Genomic DNA, 22,498 nt, shown 5'->3' on the forward strand with positions numbered 1-22,498 from the left:
CTTTAAACACGCCCACTTGGACTTTTGCAAGCCTCATTTGCATAAATACAAAAATGGTCATAACTTGGCCAAAAATGCTCGTTTTTTAAAAATAAAAACGTTACTGTAATCTACATTGCAGCGCCTATCTGCTGCAATAGCAGATAGGGGTTGCAAAATCTGGTGACAGAGCCTCTTTAAGGGGTAAAGCAACTATCAAATATATCACTGTTTTACATCTCCTGTCACTCTTTGTCCTACAGGATATAATCCAGTACATATGGCGGCACGTTCCATACACTCTGTATTGTGTACATATGATACAATGTCCTGTCACCTACCACTGGATTAAACACGATGTCACACAAATAGCGCTGTGAAAGGTCGGTTAGGTGAATTGTATACACTGTGGTAAGTTGCAGCCGCGCACATAACAATTACCAGTCACACTTATGGATTGATGTTAAAGATTTATTTAAGGTTTTTGTGGATCAAAATATATAATGGTAAAGATGATGGTAATACAAGATACAGCAAAAACTACGGAATATGTCACAGTATATACTGTAGTATCAGTAAGGGGTGGAAAATCTGGATTCCACAGGCACAAGAAGAGATGACATATTGTCCTGTTCTGAATCTGGTCTTCTGGGTGATATTGATGCCCTGGTGACCACATTGATGTCTCTTCTGTGACAGATGTTGTAGAAATGTTAAGTCTCGCCTTTGGAATTCTTGTAAGATGGCGGATTCTGCCCTTTGTTGTTATTGGTGTTGATGTTCTGTTGATATCTGCTGACTTGTTCTGGGGGGAGAAGCACACAACCCTATTAAATATTGATCATTCAGACTGCTTGATAAATATAGAGAGGGGACACATCCAGAGGAACTTACCTTTCTATCAGCATTGATGGTGGCTCCTCCGGTGACAGGGAGCGCTATTCTCGCCAGATGTACTGCGGAATTGATGTTTATACTGCAAGACAAATATTTGCTATTAATGTTCTATAATGTGTGTTTCTTAGCAGACACAAAATCTAGAAGACTTTTTAAGGTGATTTGAGGTAAATAAATGTCTTAATTGATCCTGGGGGTCACACTACAAACCTTGAAGATGGTTGATGCAAGCAGTGGGTCTGACCTAGAGCTGCGCTCTTCAGCATGTTACGGGAACTTTCTAATGTTCCGATGTTTTATGCCCCGGAGATTGTGACTGTTCCTTAGGAGTCCTGCAAGATGCCAAGTAATGTCTTCCATCGATAACAATGTTCCTTGTATCCATCATTTTTGCTTAGAAGCTAATGCATCATAAAATCCAGTTGTTCCATCCATTCAGATGACCGGTTCCTTTAGGAAACTCATTGTACATACTACATACATGCTTACAGTTGGGGAAGTTGTTCCCCAAAGCCCACAACCTTCATTCAGAAATGAAAAAGTGTCTGAATACAAGGAGTTGGAATTTTAAGATTGAAAATACTTATTTACACTTTAGTTAAATTAGTTGATAAAATAAATTACAGATACAGAGGAAAACCTAAGAGATGGAAGAAAATTTTCACCGCAAACATAATAGACAACTAGAAAGCTCTTACCTGTAAGGACATGAACAGATGCAGCTACTTTTTTTGTCCTTTCCTCCTAATGCCCGTTACATAGATTTTACGATCAAAGTGTCCACCAGCCAAGGGGATGCTGGAATGAGAAATATATTTATGTAAGACATATGATAATGTTAGCAGGTATCCAAACTTTGCTTAGTTTCACATCCTATAATCCTCCAGCACTGTCACCAAGGTGTACAGCCACCTGCCCCAAAGTGTGAGCTCTGGCTATAAGGACCATGTAGTAATGACGGCTACTGAAAGTATCATACCAACAACATGGAGGAAAACATGACTTACTCATCTGAACCAGGCCTGATCTTTACTTCAAAGATTCCAAAAACAGGTCGGTGGTCTGAGGTCTTCAAAACAGGGCAAGAGTCGTATCTCAGGACTCGCACATCTCCCTCACATTGGCTTTTAAACAACACCCTGTCCTGTAGAGGTCATGAAAATAACAAATATCATTAGTGAAATCATATTATAATATATTATTAAACTGCAAAACATCACAGACCTAAATGTTGGGCCTACTTTATTTATATTGCAGAATATTGAGACTTTATTGCATTTTAGGTTTGACTTGGTCACACAGATTTCATTAAATAAGTATCCTTGACCCATGCTGGGCAACGACATATTACACTGGGAAACTGTGATGACAAACTCACTACATAAAAGTAAAATTAACTGAAAGCTTTGTTCATAAGAAATTACTCTTCCAACTATAATAATAACAATTCATTACATTGGGGGAGGGGATTCATTATATAATGGGTGCTCTGGCCCATGGATTCTATTGTCTCTCAAGCTCTGTAGACCTGGAAATAAGATCTCTTACCGTATATGATGGAATTCTCTGCTTTGCTGATGTATCATAGGTGTCTGTGCCAATGTCAAACTTATATGTAGGAAGGAAATCAATGGTGTGCTCCTTGAACCCTAGAAATATGGACCCTTAAGTTGAAAGAAAAAAAAAGTTGTCAGTATTAAAAAAAAAAAGGAGCAATTGATAATTTTAGCACTATATCAGAATTTGGGGAACATATCAACCATCATGTCAGTGATTTGTATTAATCTGTGGAAGTGGTTGTGGTATTAAAGGGGTTTTCCAACTTCTGACAACTGATGACATACTCACCAGATAGGTCATCAGTACATGATCTGTGGTGGTCCGACACCCGGACCCTGCACTAATCAGCTGGTCCGGTGCCTTTGAGCACCGGACGTACATGCCGGATGCAGTTGGCGCCGGCCACGGAATTGCAGCCGAGCTGCAGTACTGCAACTCTGCTCCTATTCAAGTGAATAGGAGGCAGACCTACAGTTATGCATTATGGCAGCTATGCTATGTACGGAGCCAACTGCTTCCAGCTCCGTACATAGCATTGTGTGCCATAACATCCGGTGCCCGCAGGCCACTGGAGCAGCTTAACAGTGCAGCGTCCAGGTGTCGGACCCGCACCGATGATATACTGATGACCTATCCGGTGGATAGGTCATCAGTTGTCAGAAGGTGGAGATCCACTTTAATGAAGGTTGAGGAGTGATAGACATGTATCTACTAGTAAATATACCATTGTTCTTGGCTTCATTCAGATGGTCGTGTTTGAGGAGACTGGACATATCTTTTCCTTCGATCTTCTGCAGAAGAGATTCCACATTTTTTCTGTCCTCTTTAAGTTGAAAATTGAGATCTCCAAACCAAAACACCCGATCAAAGCGGCTGGTGACGTCCACTGTAGAATAAAAAAAAAAATTATAGCACATGACTGCTTTAGACTCAATGGAGACAAATAGAGAGATAAAAGGATCCATAGGTTCAACCACATAAGTAATACTCACAGGCATTGGAGTTGATTCTTTCCGGAATAATTTGAGGCAGACGGAGACCCTCAGTGATGGTTTTATAGTCCTGGATCCTCTTGTTGACTGCCCCAACTGCCAACAAAAAAATACATATTAGCAGTGGCGGATGATCATATGGGCGGCCAGAACCGCATATTATTTTCAAAAAAACACATTGCAGCGCGCCACCGCTGCTAATGGAGAGGAGGGGTGGGTGTGAGGGATTATACGGCCGCACCGTCCGCCCTGCTGCCTCTCTGAGGGGGAGGCGGCGCAACTGAAACCAGCCGCCGCCACCCCCTCCTGCACTAATTGTACCTGCGTGTATCTGTATTACTGGCCACTCACAACATAGAATGAGATTGATAGATTAGAAAAAGTTTGATCAAACAGGAACGAACCTTTTATTTTTACCAAAACATTATTAGTACAGATCTCTTCATATCATCCCATATATTTCAGTTAATTATCAAATAGCAGCAATTTTATACAAAGGAAAACTGTACATGGTCATATATTAATATTGGAAATACTTACATCTCAGATGTGAATTAATAAAAAGGAAAGATGTTCCAAAGACGGTGAAGGCAACACCCAAGGCTCCTTTAGTTTTCACATGGTGGAATAGCCTGGTTGTTACATGGGTGTGCTCTACCTCTGTATAAGAAATTAAACACAAAAAGACGGGTCAGTGGTTAAGAGTACTACATGCAACAATGGAATAGAAATTATTTCCAATTAAACTATGGAAATATTACTAGTACATAATTTCATACTTTGTAACTGTGGTGTGAACTTTTAGATCTCCAATACTAAGAAGTCAAGAATCTGAGAGCCAAGCTCTTAGGCATCTAATTCTAATAACTAAATAAGATGTTCCAGCTAATGACTACATTCAAGACTTCTTATGTAGACGTAGGAATGTGAATCTTACCTGAGCAGAACCAGATTAGTTCCCGTCGAACAAAGATGGTGAGATACAGGACTCCGAGCCCGGAGGAGTGGTATAATACATAGTGTGGTCCAAGGGTCTCCTGTAATTTTATCTCCCATTCCCGTCTACAAGAAGACACAATTCAGATTTACATATTAATAAATGACACAAGATTAAGGTACTCAACTCATCTGTATCAACACTCCATATAATAACCTCTGGAGATAAATTTTTAAAATTAAGGAGTGATAATACAATAAGTAGAGCATTGAGAGAGAATTTGTATCAGCCGCCCTGCTGTCCATCTGCAGTCATAGGCTGGTGTAAGGCAACCTGAGAAGACTTACCTGTTTGGACATCCTTCCTGAACGCCAATAACATAAATGTCTTTCGTATCATCTGATGGTAACAGCAGATCCTCCAGATTTTGCGGGTAATCCTGTTCAAAATATACAAACATTAATATTGTATACAAAGAGTGCCAACTAAACTGACATAGGGTAGAATATAACCTGTCTATGTGATATTCAACTGCAAACTAAAGAGACATGGTTACTGGCCCATTTCATCCAACTTGAGCTCGGGCACACTGAAGGGTCACAATAAATATTGTACATTACTTCTCACCTTTCCCTCCATATTCCAGGTGGCAACATATAGTCTCAACCGTCTATCTGGGAAATAGCGATCCAGTTCTTTAGCGCCGATCACAGCGCTGCTGCCTAAGTTTCTGTGAAGATATGGGGAGAATTAAAGATCTAGTGACTGTTATACCACAGCTCTGGATATCTGAGCAATGTATGAGAATTATTAGTTACATACCTTTTACGGATATTTTTGGAGCGCAGGCGGGTCAGCAGGCTGAATGCGCTCTTCTTGGTGTTCTTTGACGTAATGTCACAATATTTGCTGTGACTAAGATCGCTGGATTTTTCATCTGCCATATCTTTGATGACAGAAAACTTCTGGAGCGAGATGTTAGGCTCTTCCATAGTTGGTATGTCTCCCATCAGATTTCCTTTATCAGGAATTTGGGAGACATGATATTTCTTAGATTTTTTCCAAAAGGGCATGGTTGTTTAATGCCCGGGTGCAAAACTGCACCAATGTCCTTGGTAGAAAACCAGGAGACAGTCAAGATAGAATTTGACTAATCGCCACTAGTTCTCCGAAAATAGGACAAATCGCTAACCGTATAAGCAACACAGTAAGTAACACAGTGTCAATCCAACAGCAAGACCTAGAAAGACCAGAAAACAATAAGGGGGTCATTACTTGTGATGAAACTAGCTGGAAAAATTTGTTATTAAATGGGGTATTCCTATAACAGAATATTGTCAATCATAAGTGTCAGAAGATCACATGACTTGGGGTCTTAGACCTGGGACCCCCTGTTGATAACATTGTATTAGGTTTGGAAGCTGAAACAATGTATTGGTTGTTAAATTGACCATATGGCATTTTAAAGGGTTGATTTTTTTTTTATATTAATTGATAACCAGAATTTAGAACCTAAGTAATTGGAGCTAGTAATAAATACTTTTTATTGTTATCTTTTTTATTGTTATTATTATTATTATTATTATTATTATTATTATTATTATTATGATGATTATATACATAATTATTAATTTCAATTGTTAATAATGACACGTTTCCAGGGGATTAGCACTATCCTTCTACAATTTAGTCTGACGAATGCTATTAAGCTGTTTATTCCTGCACTTACTAATATTTTATTACTAAAAAAAAATAAAAAAGCAATACTCCTTATAATAATTTATTTATGTACATGATTCAAACATCAAATAGTTTAAATCTTGTAATAAAACCAATACTACCATAGACGCAGTAAGAAACACGGCTATCTAGACTCATCTCAAGACATCACAATAGCAGCACCTGATGTAGGTTGGTTGCATAGCCATACCAGCTAATATTCAGGATTGACCTGATATATAAATAGTATAGTCTACAGACAGAAAACCTAAAATTCATAAATATGAATTCCCTTATAAACATTTATTATGAGAATTACTGGTGTTATAAACTGGAGGGTGTGATAATAAGTTCCCAGAGATTCACATTCTTTGCTTTGTGGTTGCTTTATGAATCTACCAGCAGAAAACAGACACCAATTTCTGTCTGCAATCTGCATTCTGTCTATGGAGCAGATGTGACAGGCCACAATATTGCTATTTAAGCAATTTCCTAGTGTATAAGTATGCCAAATAAAAAACAAAAATAACACGACAAACACTAGAATTACATGTAAGAATCCAATATTCATAAAGAGACTGATAGATGAGACTCTTCTAGAGACGTAGCAATGATAAAGTACTTACCGGTCACATCCAACTGATAAATGACAGCCCTCTTGCCAGCACTATACTTTATACCTAAGCTCGGTGACATCACAATAGATATACACTCGGTACCCTACAGTATATGGCCAAAAGTATGTGGACACCAATGGTTGAGACACTGATGTTGGGCAAAAAGGTCTGGCTCGCAATTGCCTTTCCAATTCACTCCAAAGGTTTTGTTGGGATTGAGGTCCGGGTTCTGTGCAGATACGCAAGTTCCTCCACATCGAACTTGTCAAACCATGTCTTTAGGACCCTCCTTGTGCACAGGGGCACAGTCATACTAGGACAGGAAAGGGTCTTACCCAAACTATTACCACAAAGTTGGAAGCATACAATTGTTTAAATAGTCTTATTAACCCCTACTGGAAAAATGGGGATTTAATCCAACCCCTTATAAACAATCCAGGCCATTATACAAACTTCACTCCATTTTATAATAGGCACTATACAGTCCAGTAGGTAGCATTCTCCGGGCAGGCACAAAACGCAAATTTGTCCATTAGATTGCCAGATAGTGAACCGTGATTTATTACTCAACAGAACATGTTTCCCCTGCTCCAAAATTCAATGGCGACAGGTTTTACACCCATCCAGCTGATTCTTGGCTCAATAATTAGGAGAGGTGTCCAAATACTATTGGCCATATAGTGTAGGTGGATTACCTAACTACACTCGTTATAACTTACAGATCTTAATATGGCATTTTCAATGGCTTTTACATGTTTTTTTTATATTACTTGATCAAAATTCTGAATGTTATTACATTGTGTTAATGTGTTCATTTATGGAATTATTTTTAGGGAATTTACACTAATATAAGGACTTACTACATAACAGTCCCCTAATATGACCATACTGTAATTTCTCCTTTACAATCGAGAGACAAAATAAGTTCTCAGGGCTGCAGGGAACCAAAATTATGTGCTGTTACCATGCAAATCTATTATCGGCTGAATGTAGGCTGCCATTTCTTACAGCCTGTGTTCTTTCTATGATATTTAAGCAATTCAATTGTATAATGAAACAAAAAAAGATATTACAACCACTATTAAACCATATCTTGAAGACATGGATTCAATGTTCCTAATATAATGGATCGATCAGAGTCAGGTACAGATAGAGAAATGATAGAGAACTTACCGGTCACATCCAACTGAGTGACAGCTCTGTGACCAGCATCATTGCATATACCCAAGCTCTATGACATCACAATAGATGCTTTTATGACCTCACCCATAATTTGCATATTTCAAGTATAGATTTACCATCATTAATAGTGGTGACATCACAATAGATATACCCGGTGTGAGCTGCTTTTATGACCACACACATAATTAGCATATTTCAATATGGATTCACCATTATTTTTAATGGTTGATTGTTATTTATATTTTTAATGCAGTTTCTATATTCATAATGTTTCCGTGGACAGACTCTTACCCAGTACTGCCAAGAAAGGAGATCAGGGATAGAATTAAAACCCATAATAAATTGTAAAAGTCGGAGATATGGTTCAGTCTTGGTGCATGGAACTTGTAATGTTCATCTCTCACAGTTGGTTTAGTGTGTGTCTAGTTATTACAATCTGTACGGATCTGCAGCTGCTGAACATCTGATAGATAATAATTTCTGTCTGTGTGACATTGAGGAAACAATTAATATTATATTAAAATACATAATCTTTGTAATAAATATGACTAAAAACCTGAAGACCCTCATAAGGTGCTGGGGCTCTGCACCAGTAAGAACATCCTACATGCTGCATCTCCTGTGCTCAGCTCTCGAGGGAATAAAGAGGTGGTAAGAATCGATCTATTCATCCTGAGAGGAGACGGTCAGACCTGATGTGAACGTATTCAGCATAAATAGCTCAGAGATAACTGCACATAATCTCTGCCAGTTGCTCTCCTGTTCTAAAAAGTAGATCTGTGGCACCAGAAGGCGGATAACTTCGGGAACCAACTAAGTTGGAATAGTATATAGATCATAGGCCTCCCAGAGGGGGTAGAAGACCAACACCCAGATGTATTCATGAAAAATGGCTGCATGATCATTTTATGGATACCACAATCTCTGCAGCATTTGAAGTCAAGAGGACCAAAGAATTCCTGCCTGGTCCTTTAATCCGAGTCACTCCTAAAACCATTGCTGGCCCATTAGATAAACTGTAAAGACAGGGAGCGACATCAAGAAATGCTTAAGTGATTTACAAATGTCTCATGTCCTCATCATCCAATGGTTGCCAGTGAACATCATATAACTACAGTATGTATGAAACCCATTAATACCTGAGAAATCCATAGCATGTAAAAGGTTCAATGAGTTAGTTTTATTAGTCATTAAATAAGTGAATAATTTGTCATAATAATGTTTATCGGGCATACATGTTTCTATATTTCTCAGGTTAGCGGTGTTATATGTGATCCCAGAAATGCACCAATTATCTTTTTAAGCCAAGCTTCGTTTTTCTGATAGAGAGTTCATTCCCTGCTTCCCTATACACAGCTTTATTGAAATAATAAAATTCTGGGTGCCTGCAGGTACAACTAGGGGCAGCTTTCTGTATATGGATTTACTGCATGTTGCATTGCACTAAGTGGAAGTTATATAAATTTATATACAACAAACCGTACACAGTGACAGCTGCAGAAAGCAGGAATTTTATTATTCAATGGGGTTATCTGGGTTTTTAAAACTAATGGCCTATACTTAGGATAGGCTGTCACTATTAGAGCGGTGTGGGTTCGACTCTTGTCACCCTCGCCGATCAGCTATTTGAAGGGTCTGCAACCCTTGTATGAGAGCTGCAGCCTCTTCATTGTTTTCATGGTTTACCTTCTTGTTCGTACTTGCACGTGCTGTTACATTTCTAGCGGCTGTGCACGGTGTTGCACCCCTGTCCCATTAAAATTAAGGGGTCTTGTTAGGAATTGGATTATAAAAGCGGTAAGGTTTGGAATCTTAATTTAGAGTCCTGTTTAAATTCTGAATTTATATAGGGGTCTGGTCTTGGGTATGAATTAATTTTGGTGTTTGGTCTGGGTTCTGAGTTTATTCTTGTTACTTAAAATGCTTGGAATGGCTGCAGAAGCAATCAGCCAAAAATAGTCTGGGCAGCAGACTCTGCATTTATTATGGAAAGTCGTCATAACAATCTTGGCTGGAAAGGGAAGAAAAGAAAAGAGAACGTCTACAATCAGCGAAGACGTCAGCTGTGAGTCACTGGATTTAATGAGGACATGTCAATCCTCCAAACATGTCTATTTTAGCAAATGTTTGCATGCTTTTACCCATCCAAGCGATTGTGAGATTCTTCTCTCTTGACACATTGGACTTTGTTACTGGTAAAACTTGGTAGATACATTCAGTATTTATTTGTGAAAAACACCCAAATTTTGCGAAAAATTAGCATTTTTACAAATTTCTATGTATCTGTTTGTAATACATATGGTTATACCACACAGAATAGTTACTAATTAACATTTCCTATATCTCTATTTTAGATTGGCATAGTTTTTTGAACATCCTTTTATTTTTCTAGGATGTTACAAGGCTTAGAACTTTAGCAGACATTTCTCACACAAATTTCAAAAGGCTATTTTTACAGGGACCAGTTCAGTTCTGAAGTGGCTTTGAGGGGTCCATACAATACAAACCCCCATAAAGCACCCCATTTTAAAAACAGTACCCCTCAAAGTATTCAAAACAGCATTTAGAGAGTTTCTTAACTCTACAGACGTTTCACAAGAATTAGAGCAACGTAGGTGTGAAATTTACAAATTTCAGGTTTTTTTGCCGAAATTAATTTTTAATCCTTTTTTCTCTGTAACACAGAAGGTTTTACGAGATAAACACAACTTAATATTTCTTGCGCAGATTCTGCAGTTTTTAGTGTGCTAATTTATTGAAGCACAGTCCTGAGAAGCAATGTAGTGCCTAGAGGATCTTGGGGCCTTTTTTTTATTAGATTATATTTTAGGCACCATGTCAGGTTTGAAGAGGTGCGATGCCAAAACAAAGGAAACACCCAAAAAAGTCCCCATTTTGGAACCTAAACCCAACAAGGAATTCATCTTGGCATATAGTGAGCATTTTGACCCCACAGATTTTATTAGAATTTCGATGTGAAAATAAAAAATGCATATTATTTTCCAATAGCTAAAAAGAAAATCAATTTCCACAAGGAATAAAGAAGAAAAAGCCACCAACATTTGTAAAGCAACTTCTCCAGAGTATGGAAATACCCCATATGTCGTCATAAACTGCAGTTTGGGCACATGGCAGGGCTCAGAAGTGAAGGAGCGCCATTTGGCTTTTGGAGTGCAGATTTTGCTGGATTGTTTTCTTGATACCATGTTGCTTTTCCAAAGCCCCTGTGGGACCAAAACTTTGGAAACTTCCCAAAAAAGACTCCATTTTGGAAGCTATACCCCTTGAGGAATTTATCTAGGGAAGTAGTGTGCATTTTGACCCCAGAGAATTTTCATAGATTTTATTAGAATTGGGCAGTGAAAATAAACATTTCAATTTTTTCCAATAAGACTTAGATTTAGCGCAACATTTTTATTTTCTTAACAAAAAATGTAGAAAAAACACCACAACATTTGTAAATCAAGTTCTCCCGAATATGGCAATACCTCATATGTAGTAATAAACTGCTGTTTAGGCACATGGTAGGGCTCAGAAGTGAAGGAGCGCCATTTGGCTTTTGGAGTGCAGATATTGCTGGATTGGTTTCTGGGCGCTATGTCGCATTTGCAAAGCCTCTGTGGTACCAAAACAGTGGAAACCCACCAAAAGTGACCTCATTTTGGAAATGACACCCCTAAAGTTATTCACCTAGTGATGTAGTCAGCATGTTAGCCCCGCAGGAGTTTTCCAGAAATTAGTGTACACTCAATGTTGCAGAGTGAAAATTGCAATTTTTCCATAGATATGCCAATATGTGGTACCCAGTGTAACGTCCGTGGTCGCTGACCACGAACTCCTTCCATCCAGTCGACGCCCTTCTCTCAAGAGATGTCTGCACATACGGCCGTCCTGCTCCACTATGACCACCAGTGTGTGCTCACGAGCTCAGTCCAGACTTAAGAAGCATGTTGGTGATTTGAGCTAATTGCTCCAGAGCACCCTGGGCTATAAGAAGGTCCCAGCCCCATCCTCCCACGCCTGAGCCTTGTTGTTGTATCCCTAGTCTGTCTTGCAAATGGCCCCCTAGTGTTTCCTGCTCCCAGTGTTTTCCTGTTCCTGTTCCTGTATCCTGAATCTAGTGTCATGCTTGCTGTAGCCGTGCTGTACTGTATTCTACGCCTGACATGCCTCTCCACACCTGACGTCCACCTGCTGCCAAGTTCCTGCCTAGCCTGCCTCGCTACTATCTGAGCTGCCACAGGTACCCTATACGAACTATAAACATTTATCTGCGTCCTGTAGGCCAGCTGCCATACCGCCAAGACGGTACGGCCCAGTGGGTCCACGAACCAGTCGTGACACCCATGTTTTGCCACCATGAAAAGACAGCTCTCTAACCATTATACTGTGATTCCCAGATTTAGGCCTTATTTACACGAGCGTGTGCATTTTGCGCGCGCAAAAAACGCTGCGTATTGCGCGCGTTGCAAATGCGTTTGTCATGCGTTTTTAACAGGCGCGCGACCTGCGTTTAAAACGCGCGTAAAAAACGCTGGGAGGAGTAAATGAGAGGTCAGCCTACAAAAAGTCAGGCTGGCCAAACCCCTGCTTGCTGGGTGAACAGGATGTCAGCCTTATTTCATCCTCTGCCAAAACCAGTGTTTGTTTAAAATGTTGACAAGTGTCTTGGCTTGCAAGCCACATTTATGGCTTCTCCGTCGCTGGCACGTGTGCTGCTCGCGTGGATAAGTTTGCGACGATTTGGCGAACGGCGACCCATGCTGCAGCACCTGCCGCGTAGAAGAAGTAGGATTTGGGTTCATCTACTTGTTGCCCAATGTACCTCCAAAGGGCACTTTCATACACTATATGAGGACTTACGTCGTCACCCTGAGAAATTTTGTGCGTTTTGCCGGATGTCTGTGTCCACCTTTGATATGCTGCTTGCGCAGATTCGCACTGGAATCACCTACCAGAATACCAACATGCGTTGCTGCATTTCCCCTGAGGAACGACTGCTTGTGACCTTGAGGTATGTCTGCTACTGCAATTAGTTCTTAGAGGACGCTGTATGCTTTACAAGTCCGCCATAACATGTGTTCTTTATTGTTTCTGTTTTATCTTGCATTTAGATTTCTGGCTACAGGCAATAGTTACCATTCTTTACATTTTGAATTTCTTTTGGGAGTGACCACCATTTCCTTCATTGTGACATCCACCTGTGTTGTGTTGTGGCAGAGATTAAAGACCACGGTCATGCCTCAGCCCACGACAGAACAGTGGCTTCGAATTTCTGACGCATTTATTAGTGCAACACAATTTCCGAATTGTATTGGTGCCCTAGACGGGAAGCACATTTGTGTGAAGAAGCCCCCACGCAGTGGCTCCCGATACCACAGGGTGGGCCATTTATATGGATACACCTAAATAAAATGGGAATGGCTATCAGTGTGTGAAGCGTGGAAGAAGAGGGTTGCATTGACAATCCAACACAATGGGCAGCACTTTGAACACATTTTATAAGTGGTCAGAAACTTATAAATAACTCATGAAAGAATAAAGTAACGTTAAAACCAAGCACACCATTGTTTTTCTTGTGAAATTCTCGATAAGCTTGATGTGTCACATGACCCTCTTCCCATTGAAAAAACTAAAGTTGGTTAAAAAATGTCCGACTTCAAAATGTCCGCCATGGTCAACACTAAGCTTGAAAAGTTTCCCCCCTCCCATATACTAATGTGCCACAAACAGGAAGTTAATATCACCAACCATTCCCATTTTATTTAGGTGTATCCATATAAATGGCCCACCCTGTATAACTACAAGAAGTTTTTTCGATCGTGTTGTTGGTCTTGGCGGACAGTAATTATTGTTTCACGATTGTAGACATTGGCTAGTATGGAAGCTCTGCTGATGCCCGCATATTTCGTTCGTCCAGAATGGGTAAACGACTTGTGAATAATCAACTGGCGGTACCCGAACCTACCATCCTCCCTGGCTCCAGCGGACCACCAATCCCATATGTCATAGTTGCAGATGAGGGTTTTGTCCTGACAAGGCAAGTAATGCGGCCATTTGCAAGAAGGGGCTTGGATGAGCGTCGACGCATGTTCAATTACCGCTTATGCCGAGCTCGAAGATGTGTGGAATGCGCCTTTGGCATTATGTCTAACAGGTGGCGGGTGTTTCTGTCTACAATGCAAATGTCACCGTAGAATGTGACACGTGTCATCCAAGCGTGTGTAGTTCTGCATAACTTCTGCCGCATTCATGATGCAAGTTTTAATGCCGAAAATATACTAACAAATGAACCCACCAGCAACACTGTGCCGGCAATTCCACTAGGGAGATCTCTCACATCTGGACTCCGAGTGCGCAAAAGTTTTGCAGCATATTTTGAGAGCCCATCAGGAGCCGCACCATGGGTGCGCGATGGCATTTAAAGGGTGGCATAGTTCTTAGTTTATTGTGTCCACAGGTCCGAAGTGGCCAGTGTTTGTTGTTTTATGTTAGGGGCTTGTAGTATTAGGGACTCGCAATACATGAGGACCCTTGACGTGGGTTGCGAGCTTACATCTGTTGTGGTTTGTACTTGCCATTTGACAGTCCTGAAAATGATTGGATGAGAATCAATTTTGTTCGTCAAAATTAAGTTCTCCTCCAATCCCGACTGTCCTTTGTGTGGCTATTGGGAAATCACAGCACGCCAACATTGACATCTGTTTAGAACAATGGCAAACCCCTACAGATGAACTAATACCTCATTGAACGCGTGCCCTTCTTTTGGGGCCAGGTCAACAGTGTGTGAGTGTACAGTAATATACAGTTAGGTAATCATTTTGAAGAGGAAGGTCCAAAAAAATGTCCCCACGCAATTGCAACTTTTAAACACCTTCGTTTTTATGTTGACTGCACACCCAAAACGTGGTGCAAAATAACAAAACACAAATAAGTAAAGGATGGCACCAACATGGTGCAAAACACATATGACCAAACAATGCAGGCCTACAAACAGAAACCTTAGTCGGATCATCCCACAGCCACTTTCACAAGTTGTGGTATTGATGGTCCGGGGAACTATACGCGGGCATTTCAGCACCACTATGCTGGCCATGGAGCTGCTGAGGATGTTCGTCTACAGCATAGTGGTGCTGATGATGTGCCTGGTAGCTGGGTCCAGGGAAAGGCGGAGCATAGGTTTCAGGACCTCTGCTGTATTGAGCAAAATGGCGCTCACGGGCAGGAAGAGGACAAGGGGAAAACCGGGCAGGCACTGATCTATATTGGTGTTGTCGTGCGCTGGGGGTGGCTGGTTGGGATGGGCCTGGGTAATTAGAGGTTGTAGAAGCCTCCGTTAATCCTCGCCAATGCTCAATTGTCGAGAAACACTGGCGAGGATTGTTGGGGGGTGTGGCTCTGTAAGGGAAATTATAGCGGACTGTAGGCGTGGCAGCCTATCGTCTGGAACCATCCGCAACAGTGGCACGAGTCCACGAGCAAAAAAGTTGTGCCCGTCTTCGTCGGCCGCACGACGCATGTATTCAAGGACCATTGTATCAACTTGTGCCCCAGCGGATGGCAGCTGACTGCGTCGGCATCTGGCTGGTGCTCGAGGGGGTGGATTTTCTTCCGGAGGGAGTTCTGCTGGGTCCGACTCTACTGGGGCAGGGTCCTGGGGTGTAGGCTCCGGGGTTAGGGGCAGCAGTCGACTGCTGGGAGGATGAGGCTGGGACGCTGCATGGTCACTCTCCTCCTCAGAGTCGTTAAGATTGTCGGTTTTTCTGGAATAGAAAAGCAGAATCAGAAAACAATAGTCAACAATGTACAAAAATGCTTTATGGCGGATATGACATGTGCAAAGCAACATTTACGCAGGCAATAGGACATTTACTTACGATCTCATCTCCATGATATCCTTCAGGAACATCAGCTGCTTGGTATATATGTATCTCCGTTTCTTTGATGCCCCATCACCACTTCGGCCTCTGTCGCCGAACTCGCGCCGAAATTGGTCCCTGCAGCTCCTCCACCGGGTTTTAATATCCTGGACTGTAGGATGAACACCAAAAACATGGTCACTCATTATGTTAACGCACAAACAACTCGACCGTCAAATACATGACGGTCCCTACAAAGCAAAGTACATTCCACACAGTGATGCTGCAGCAACACCAAACTAAAGTTGGGCATTTTGCAAAAGTAAAACACAGGGACACACTACTTCAATAGGGGGGGACATTGCATCGTTTAAAGACATGTACTCACCAATTCTCTGCCGGTCTCGGGTGGTGCTTTTAATCCCATTCGCTGGATAAGAGTGCCTGGCCTATGTGGTCCCATGCGACTTCCTTTGCCGAGCGGTCATGATAGGACTCCGCACAGGTGTCCCATATCTCGTGCCTCTCCTGCACAAGGCAGATCATCTTTTCCACGTCCATCCCACGCGCATGACTGCAGTTGTCTGTGTGGAGGTTGGACTGTGGCAAACACGCTGAGGAATCTCAAGCACTTCCTGGTTTGTGCTTGTTTGGACCAGTTTTATCAAGTCATTTACATGGACGTAACAAGTGATGCATGAAAAACGTGCATCCAACGCAGGTGCTTCCGTGTGGCATGCGTGATTTTCACGCACCCATTGACTTCAATGGGTGCGTGATACGCGAACAACGCACAAATATAGGACATGTCGTGAGTTTTACGCAACGCACTCGTGCTGCGCAAAATTCCCGCACTGTCTGCACTGCCCCATAGACTTACATAGGTGCGTACGACACGAGTGAAATCCACGCGTGTCGCACGTGCGTAAATCACGCTAGTGTAAACGAGGCCTTAGAAATAGCCTACATGTGGCCCTAATCTTATGCCTGGACATTCGACAGAGCTCAGGACGGAAAGAGTACAATGCAAAATTGAGGCCTAATTTGGCGACTTACAAAGTATTGGTTCACAATTGCAGAGGCTCTGATGTGAAATAATAAAATAAACCCCTGAGAATTGACCCCATTTAGGAAACTACACCCTTTAAGGCATTTATTAAGGGATGTAGTGAGCATTTTTACCCACGGGTCTTTTCCATAAATGAATGCGCTACGGATGGTGCAAAGTAAAATTGCAATTTTTCCCTAGATATGCCATTTCAGTGGCAAATATGTTGTGCCCAGCTTGTGCCACTGGAGACACACACCCCAAAAATTGTTAAAAGGGTTCTCCCGTGTATGTCGATGTTATATTTGTGGAAGTAAACTGCTTTTTGGGCACACTGTAGGGCACAGAAGGGAGGCAGTGTCATTTGGAGTTTTATTGGTAGTAGTTTTGTTTGGAGTATTACTGGTGTTTCAGTTTATAACGTGGGGGTACATGAAAGCTGTGCGGAGTACATCAGGGCATAATAATGGGGTAAAAAAGAAATAATCCATAGATGTGTGTTACGCTGTGAAGCAATCTTTTATGCACAGGCCAGTGTCGCACTGATAAATGGTGTCATTTCTTATCCCCATTTTGGTACACACTCTGCACCTCTGTAGTTTGGGGAATTTTGTTGGGAAGTGTTCTGGTATAATGCGGGTGCCCTCGCTTCCAGAAGATATGTTTGGGCCCTCCCATTCCTGGTTCCCTAATTTTATTTTATTTCTATTATAGACGTAGTGGATGAGGGCTGTTTTGTTGCAGGACCAGCTGTCATTTTTACTGCTACCATTTTGGGGTACATGAGACTTTTTGATCACTTTTTATCCTGTTTTTTGGAGGCAAGGTGACTAAAAAACAGCAATTGTGGCATAGTTTTCTAGTTTTTTCTATGCAGCGTTCACCATGCATTATAAATTACATGTTACGTTTATTGTGCGGGTCAGTACGAAACCGGCGATAGCAAATTTATAGCACTTTTTTTCTGTTTTACAACTTTTTGCAAAATAAGTTAGTTTAGTAAAAATATTTTTTCTGTCACCATGTTCTGAGAGCCATAACATTTAAATTTTTCGTTGATTGAGCTATATCAGGGCTTGTTTTTTGCAAGCTGAGCTATAGTTTTTATAGTTTTCATATCATTTTTGCAAACATGCGACTTTTTGATCACTTTTTATTCCAATTTTTGGTAGGCAAAGTGACCAAAAAAAAGCAATTCTGGCATTGTTCTTTATGTAAATTTTTTTACAGCATTCACCACATAGAATAAATAACATAATATTTTTTATAGCTCAGCCCGTTACGGACGCGGTGATGCAAAATATGTATGGTTTATATATTTTTTCAATAATAATGGACTTAATAAGGGAAAATAGGCGATTGTGCTTTGTTTTATTTTATTACTTGAAACTTTTATTTTATTTTTTACAACTTTTTTTTAACTTTTTCTACATTTATTTTTAGTCCCAGTATGGGACTTGAAGGTCCAATTTTTGATTTCAGTTCTAACACATAGCACTACCTATGTAGCGCAATGCATTAAAACAGTGAGTCGTTCACTGACAGCAAACCGATTAGGCTAACACCCACCGCTGATGACGCAGGCTCAGCTTCTGAGCCAGCTCTTTTTTCCCGTCAGTAACGGAAGCCATTTATGCCCCGCCTCCAGGTGGGGCCTAGGAGGCTTCCGTACTAGGCATACCGGGAGGCCAGAGTTAGGCCTCCAATTGGCATTGCAGCCATCTGCCCCCCCCCCCCCCCCCCAGCAATTTCGCCACCTGGGGAGGCAATTGGCTACAAACACCTTAAATGCAGCAGTCACTGGCTCCTAGAATAAGACAACACAAAAAGTAAATGATTTTTAATAAAAAGTATTTTATTGTGCAAACGCCATAAAACATATAAAAAAACTATAAACTATTGGTATCGCCGTAATCGTATCGCCACGCTGAATAAAGTGAATATGTCATTTATAGCGCACGGTGAACGCTGTAAAAAAAATAGAATAAAGAACAATAGCAGAATTGCTGTTTTTTAGTCACCACGCCTCTTAAAAAAAGAGGCGTGGTGACTAAAAAACAGCAATTCTGCTATTGTTTTTTATTCTATTTTTCTCAAAAAGTCGCATGCACCCCATGAAAACTACAATGAATTCCTCAAGGGGTCTAGTTTCCAAAATAGGGTCATTTTTGGGGGGTTTCCACTGTTTTGGCACCACAAGACCTCTTCAAACCGGACATTGCGCCTAATAAAAAGGAGGCCTCATAATCCTCTACGTGGTCATTTGCTTCGGAGGACGGTGCTTCAGTCCATTACCACACTAGGGCCACATGTGGGATATTTCTCAAAACTGGAGAATCTGGGCAATAAGTATTGAGTTGCGTTTCTCTGATTAAACCTTTTGTGTTATAAAAAAAATGGTATAAAAAGGATTTTCTGACAAAAAAAAAAATGACAATTTCACCTCTACTTTGCTCTACATTTCTGTGAAACACCTAAAGGGTTCATAAACTTTCTAAATGCTGTTGTGAATACTTTGAGGGGTCTAGTTTCTAAAATGTGTTTCTAAAAAGTGTTTCATAGGGGTTTCTAATATATGGGCCCCTCAAAGCAAATTCAGAACTGAACTGTAACCTAAAAAAATAAATAAATGAGGCAATACTTCGCTTCTTACATTATGCTGATAATGAGCCGTGCCCACCCCGAGATGACCCCAGTTTTGACCGTTTGTATAAACGGAGACCCCTATTAGACCATTTCAGTGCCCGGTTTTCCCAAGCATTCACCTCCGAGAAGTGTATTTCTATTGATGAGTCCCTGGTACATTTTAAAGGGAGGGTTCAATTCCGCGAGTACTTGCCGGGTAAGAGGGCAAGGTATGGCGTGAAGATGTATAAGCTGTGCGAGAGTGCATCAGGGTATACGTACAGGTTTAGGATATATGAAGGAAAGGCCACCCCCAAACCAGACTGCATCCTGGACTACAATAGGTACATGGGAGGGATGGACTTATCAGATCAAATCCTGAAGCCCTACAGCGCCATGCGGTGTGGTATAAGAAGCTGGCCGGGCACATCATACAGATGGCATTGTACAATGCGTACGTGCTACATCGATGTGCAGACCAGAGGGGAACTTTCCTGGAATTTCAAGAGGTGATTATCAAGAACCTAATCTTTAGGGACCAAGAAGGGGGGGCACCCAGTACTTCTGGAAGCGGGGCCACACGCATCGTACCAGGGCGGCAACACTTTCCAGGAGAAGTTCCCCAAACTGGCAAGAAGGGAAAAAGTCAAAAGAGGTGCAAAGTCTGCTATAAGAGGGCGATAATGGATGACACAATATATCAATGTGACACGTGTCCCGAAAAACCACAGCTCTGTATGAAAGAGTGTATTAAAATTGATCATACATCCCTTGTTTTATAATTTACCCCAATTTTACTTACCCTGATGCACTCCGCACAGCTTATCACCCTCGTCTTTCCCCTCTGGGCCCTGCTGAGTGCACAGGCAGCTGATAACAGCCACATTGAGGGTATTGCCACACCCGTGAGAACCCACATTACAGTTTATGGGGTGTAGGTCTCCGGTCAAAATGCTAACTACACCTCTAGATGAATGCCTTAAGGGTGTAGTTTTGAAAACGGGGTCACTTCTTGCAGGTTTCAACTGTACTGGTACCTCAGGGGCTTCTGCATACATGACTTCGCACTAGAAAATCCCCAGTAGGCCAAATGGTGGTCCTTTCCTTCTGAGCCCTCCCATTGGCCCAAACGGCAGTTTATCACCACAAATGGGGTACTGCCGCACTCAGGACAAATTGGGCAACAGAATGGGGTATTTTGTTTCTTGTGAAAATAAGAAATTTTCAGCCAAAACGACATATTATTTGAAAAAAATATTTTTTTTTTCATTCCCAGCCCAATTCAAATAAGTTCTGTGAAAAAACTATGGGGTCAAAATGGTCACAACACCCATAAATGAATTCCTTGAGGGGTGTAGTTTGCAAAATGGGGTCATTTGTGGTTGGTTTCTATTGCTTTGATACCTCTGGGGCTCTGCAAATGCGACATGGCACCCGAAAACATATCTAGCAAAATCTGGACTCCAAAGAACACATAGCGCTCCTTTCCTTCTGAGGCCTCGCATGGGCCCAAACGGCAGTTTATCACCACAAATGGGGTATTGCCGCACTCAGGAAAAATTGGGCAACAAAATGGAGTATTTTATTTCTTGTGAAAATAAGAATTTCTGAGCTAAAATTACATATTATTGGAAAAAAATATATATTTTTTTAATTCCCAGCACAATTCAAATAAGTTCTGTGAAGAAACTATGGGGTCTAAATGGTCACATTACCCATAAATGAATTCCTAAAGGGGTGTAGTTTCCAAAATGGGGTCACTTCTGGTGGGTTTCCATTGCTTTGATACCTCTGGGGCTCTGCAAATGCGACATGGCACCCGAAAACCAAACCAGCAAAATCTGTACTCCAAAGAACACACAGCGCTCCTTCCCTTCTGAGGCCTCCCATGGGCCCAAACGGCAGTTTATCGCCACAAATGGGGTATTGCTGCACTCAGGAGAAATTGGACAACAAAATGGAGTATTTTGTTCCCTGTGAAAATAAGAAATTTTGATAAAAAATTGCCTTTTTTTTATGTCACAGCCCAATTTAAATAGGTGCTGTGAAAAAACTGTGCGGTCAAAATGCTAACAACAACCATAAATGAATTCCTTGAGGGGTGTAGTTTCCAAAATGGGGTCACTATTGGGGGATTCCTACTGTTTTGGCACCTCAACACCTCTTCAAACCTGGCATGCTGCCTAAAATATATTCTAATAAAAAAGAGGACTCAAAATGCACTAGGTACTTCTTTGCTTCTAGGGCTTGTGTTTTATTCCACGAGCGCACTAGAGACACATGTGGGACATTTCTAAAAACTGCAGAATCTGGAAAATACATATTTAGTAGTATTTCTCTGGTAAAACCTTCTGTGTTACAGAAAAAAAATTAATACAATTTAAATTCAGCAAGAGAAATGAAATTTGCAAATTTCACCTCCACTTTGCTTTAATTCCTGTGAAATGCCTGAAGGGTTAAAAAACTTTCTAAATGCTGTCTTGAATACTTTGAGGGGTCTAGTTTTTAAAATGGGGTGTTTTATCAGGGTTTCTAATACATAGGCCACTCAAAGCCACTTCAGAACTCAAGAGGTACCTTAAAAAAAAGGCTTTTGAAATTTTCTTAAAAATATGAGAAATTGCTGTTTATGTTCTAAGCCTTGTAACGTCCAACAAAAATAAAACAATGTTCAACGATGCCAATCTAAAGTAGACATATGGGAAATGTGAACTAGTAACTATTTTGGGTGGTATAACCGTCTGTTTTACAAGCAGATGCATTTAAATTCTGAAAAATGCTATTTTTTCAAAATTTTCTCTACATTTTGCAATTTTTCACCAATAAACACTGAATATATCGACCAAATTTTACCACGAACATGAAGCCCAATGTGTCACAAGAAAACAATCTCAGAATCCCTTGGGTAGGTTTAAGCATTCCGACGTTATTACCACATAAAGTGAAATATGTCAGATTTGAAAAATGGGCTCTGAGCCTTAAGGCCAAAACAAATCTGCGTCCTTAAGGGGTTAAGGGGTAAAGCAACTATCAAATATATTAATGTTTTACATCTCCTGTCACTCTTTGTCCTACAGGATATA

General features: G+C 41.0%; 1 protein-coding gene across 1 annotated transcript; it reads right to left on the reverse strand.

Moving 5' to 3' along the window:
• Positions 1-449: 449 nt before the first annotated feature.
• LOC142741462 (phosphatidylinositol polyphosphate 5-phosphatase type IV-like) lies at positions 450-5,600 on the reverse strand. Its single transcript, XM_075850833.1, has 13 exons — positions 5,188-5,600; positions 4,993-5,095; positions 4,713-4,804; positions 4,366-4,490; positions 3,969-4,088; positions 3,429-3,524; positions 3,161-3,322; positions 2,425-2,540; positions 1,884-2,020; positions 1,575-1,674; positions 1,087-1,208; positions 874-955; positions 450-784 (listed from the first exon to the last, which is right to left on the reverse strand). Exons 1-10 carry the CDS (start codon positions 5,436-5,438, stop codon positions 1,599-1,601), a joined length of 1,278 nt encoding a protein of 425 aa, XP_075706948.1. The 5' UTR covers positions 5,439-5,600; the 3' UTR covers positions 450-784; positions 874-955; positions 1,087-1,208; positions 1,575-1,598.
• Positions 5,601-22,498: the final 16,898 nt, after the last annotated feature.

This window comes from Rhinoderma darwinii, chromosome 2 (genome assembly GCF_050947455.1).
Source record: "Rhinoderma darwinii isolate aRhiDar2 chromosome 2, aRhiDar2.hap1, whole genome shotgun sequence".
Classification (NCBI taxonomy): domain Eukaryota; kingdom Metazoa; phylum Chordata; class Amphibia; order Anura; family Rhinodermatidae; genus Rhinoderma; species Rhinoderma darwinii.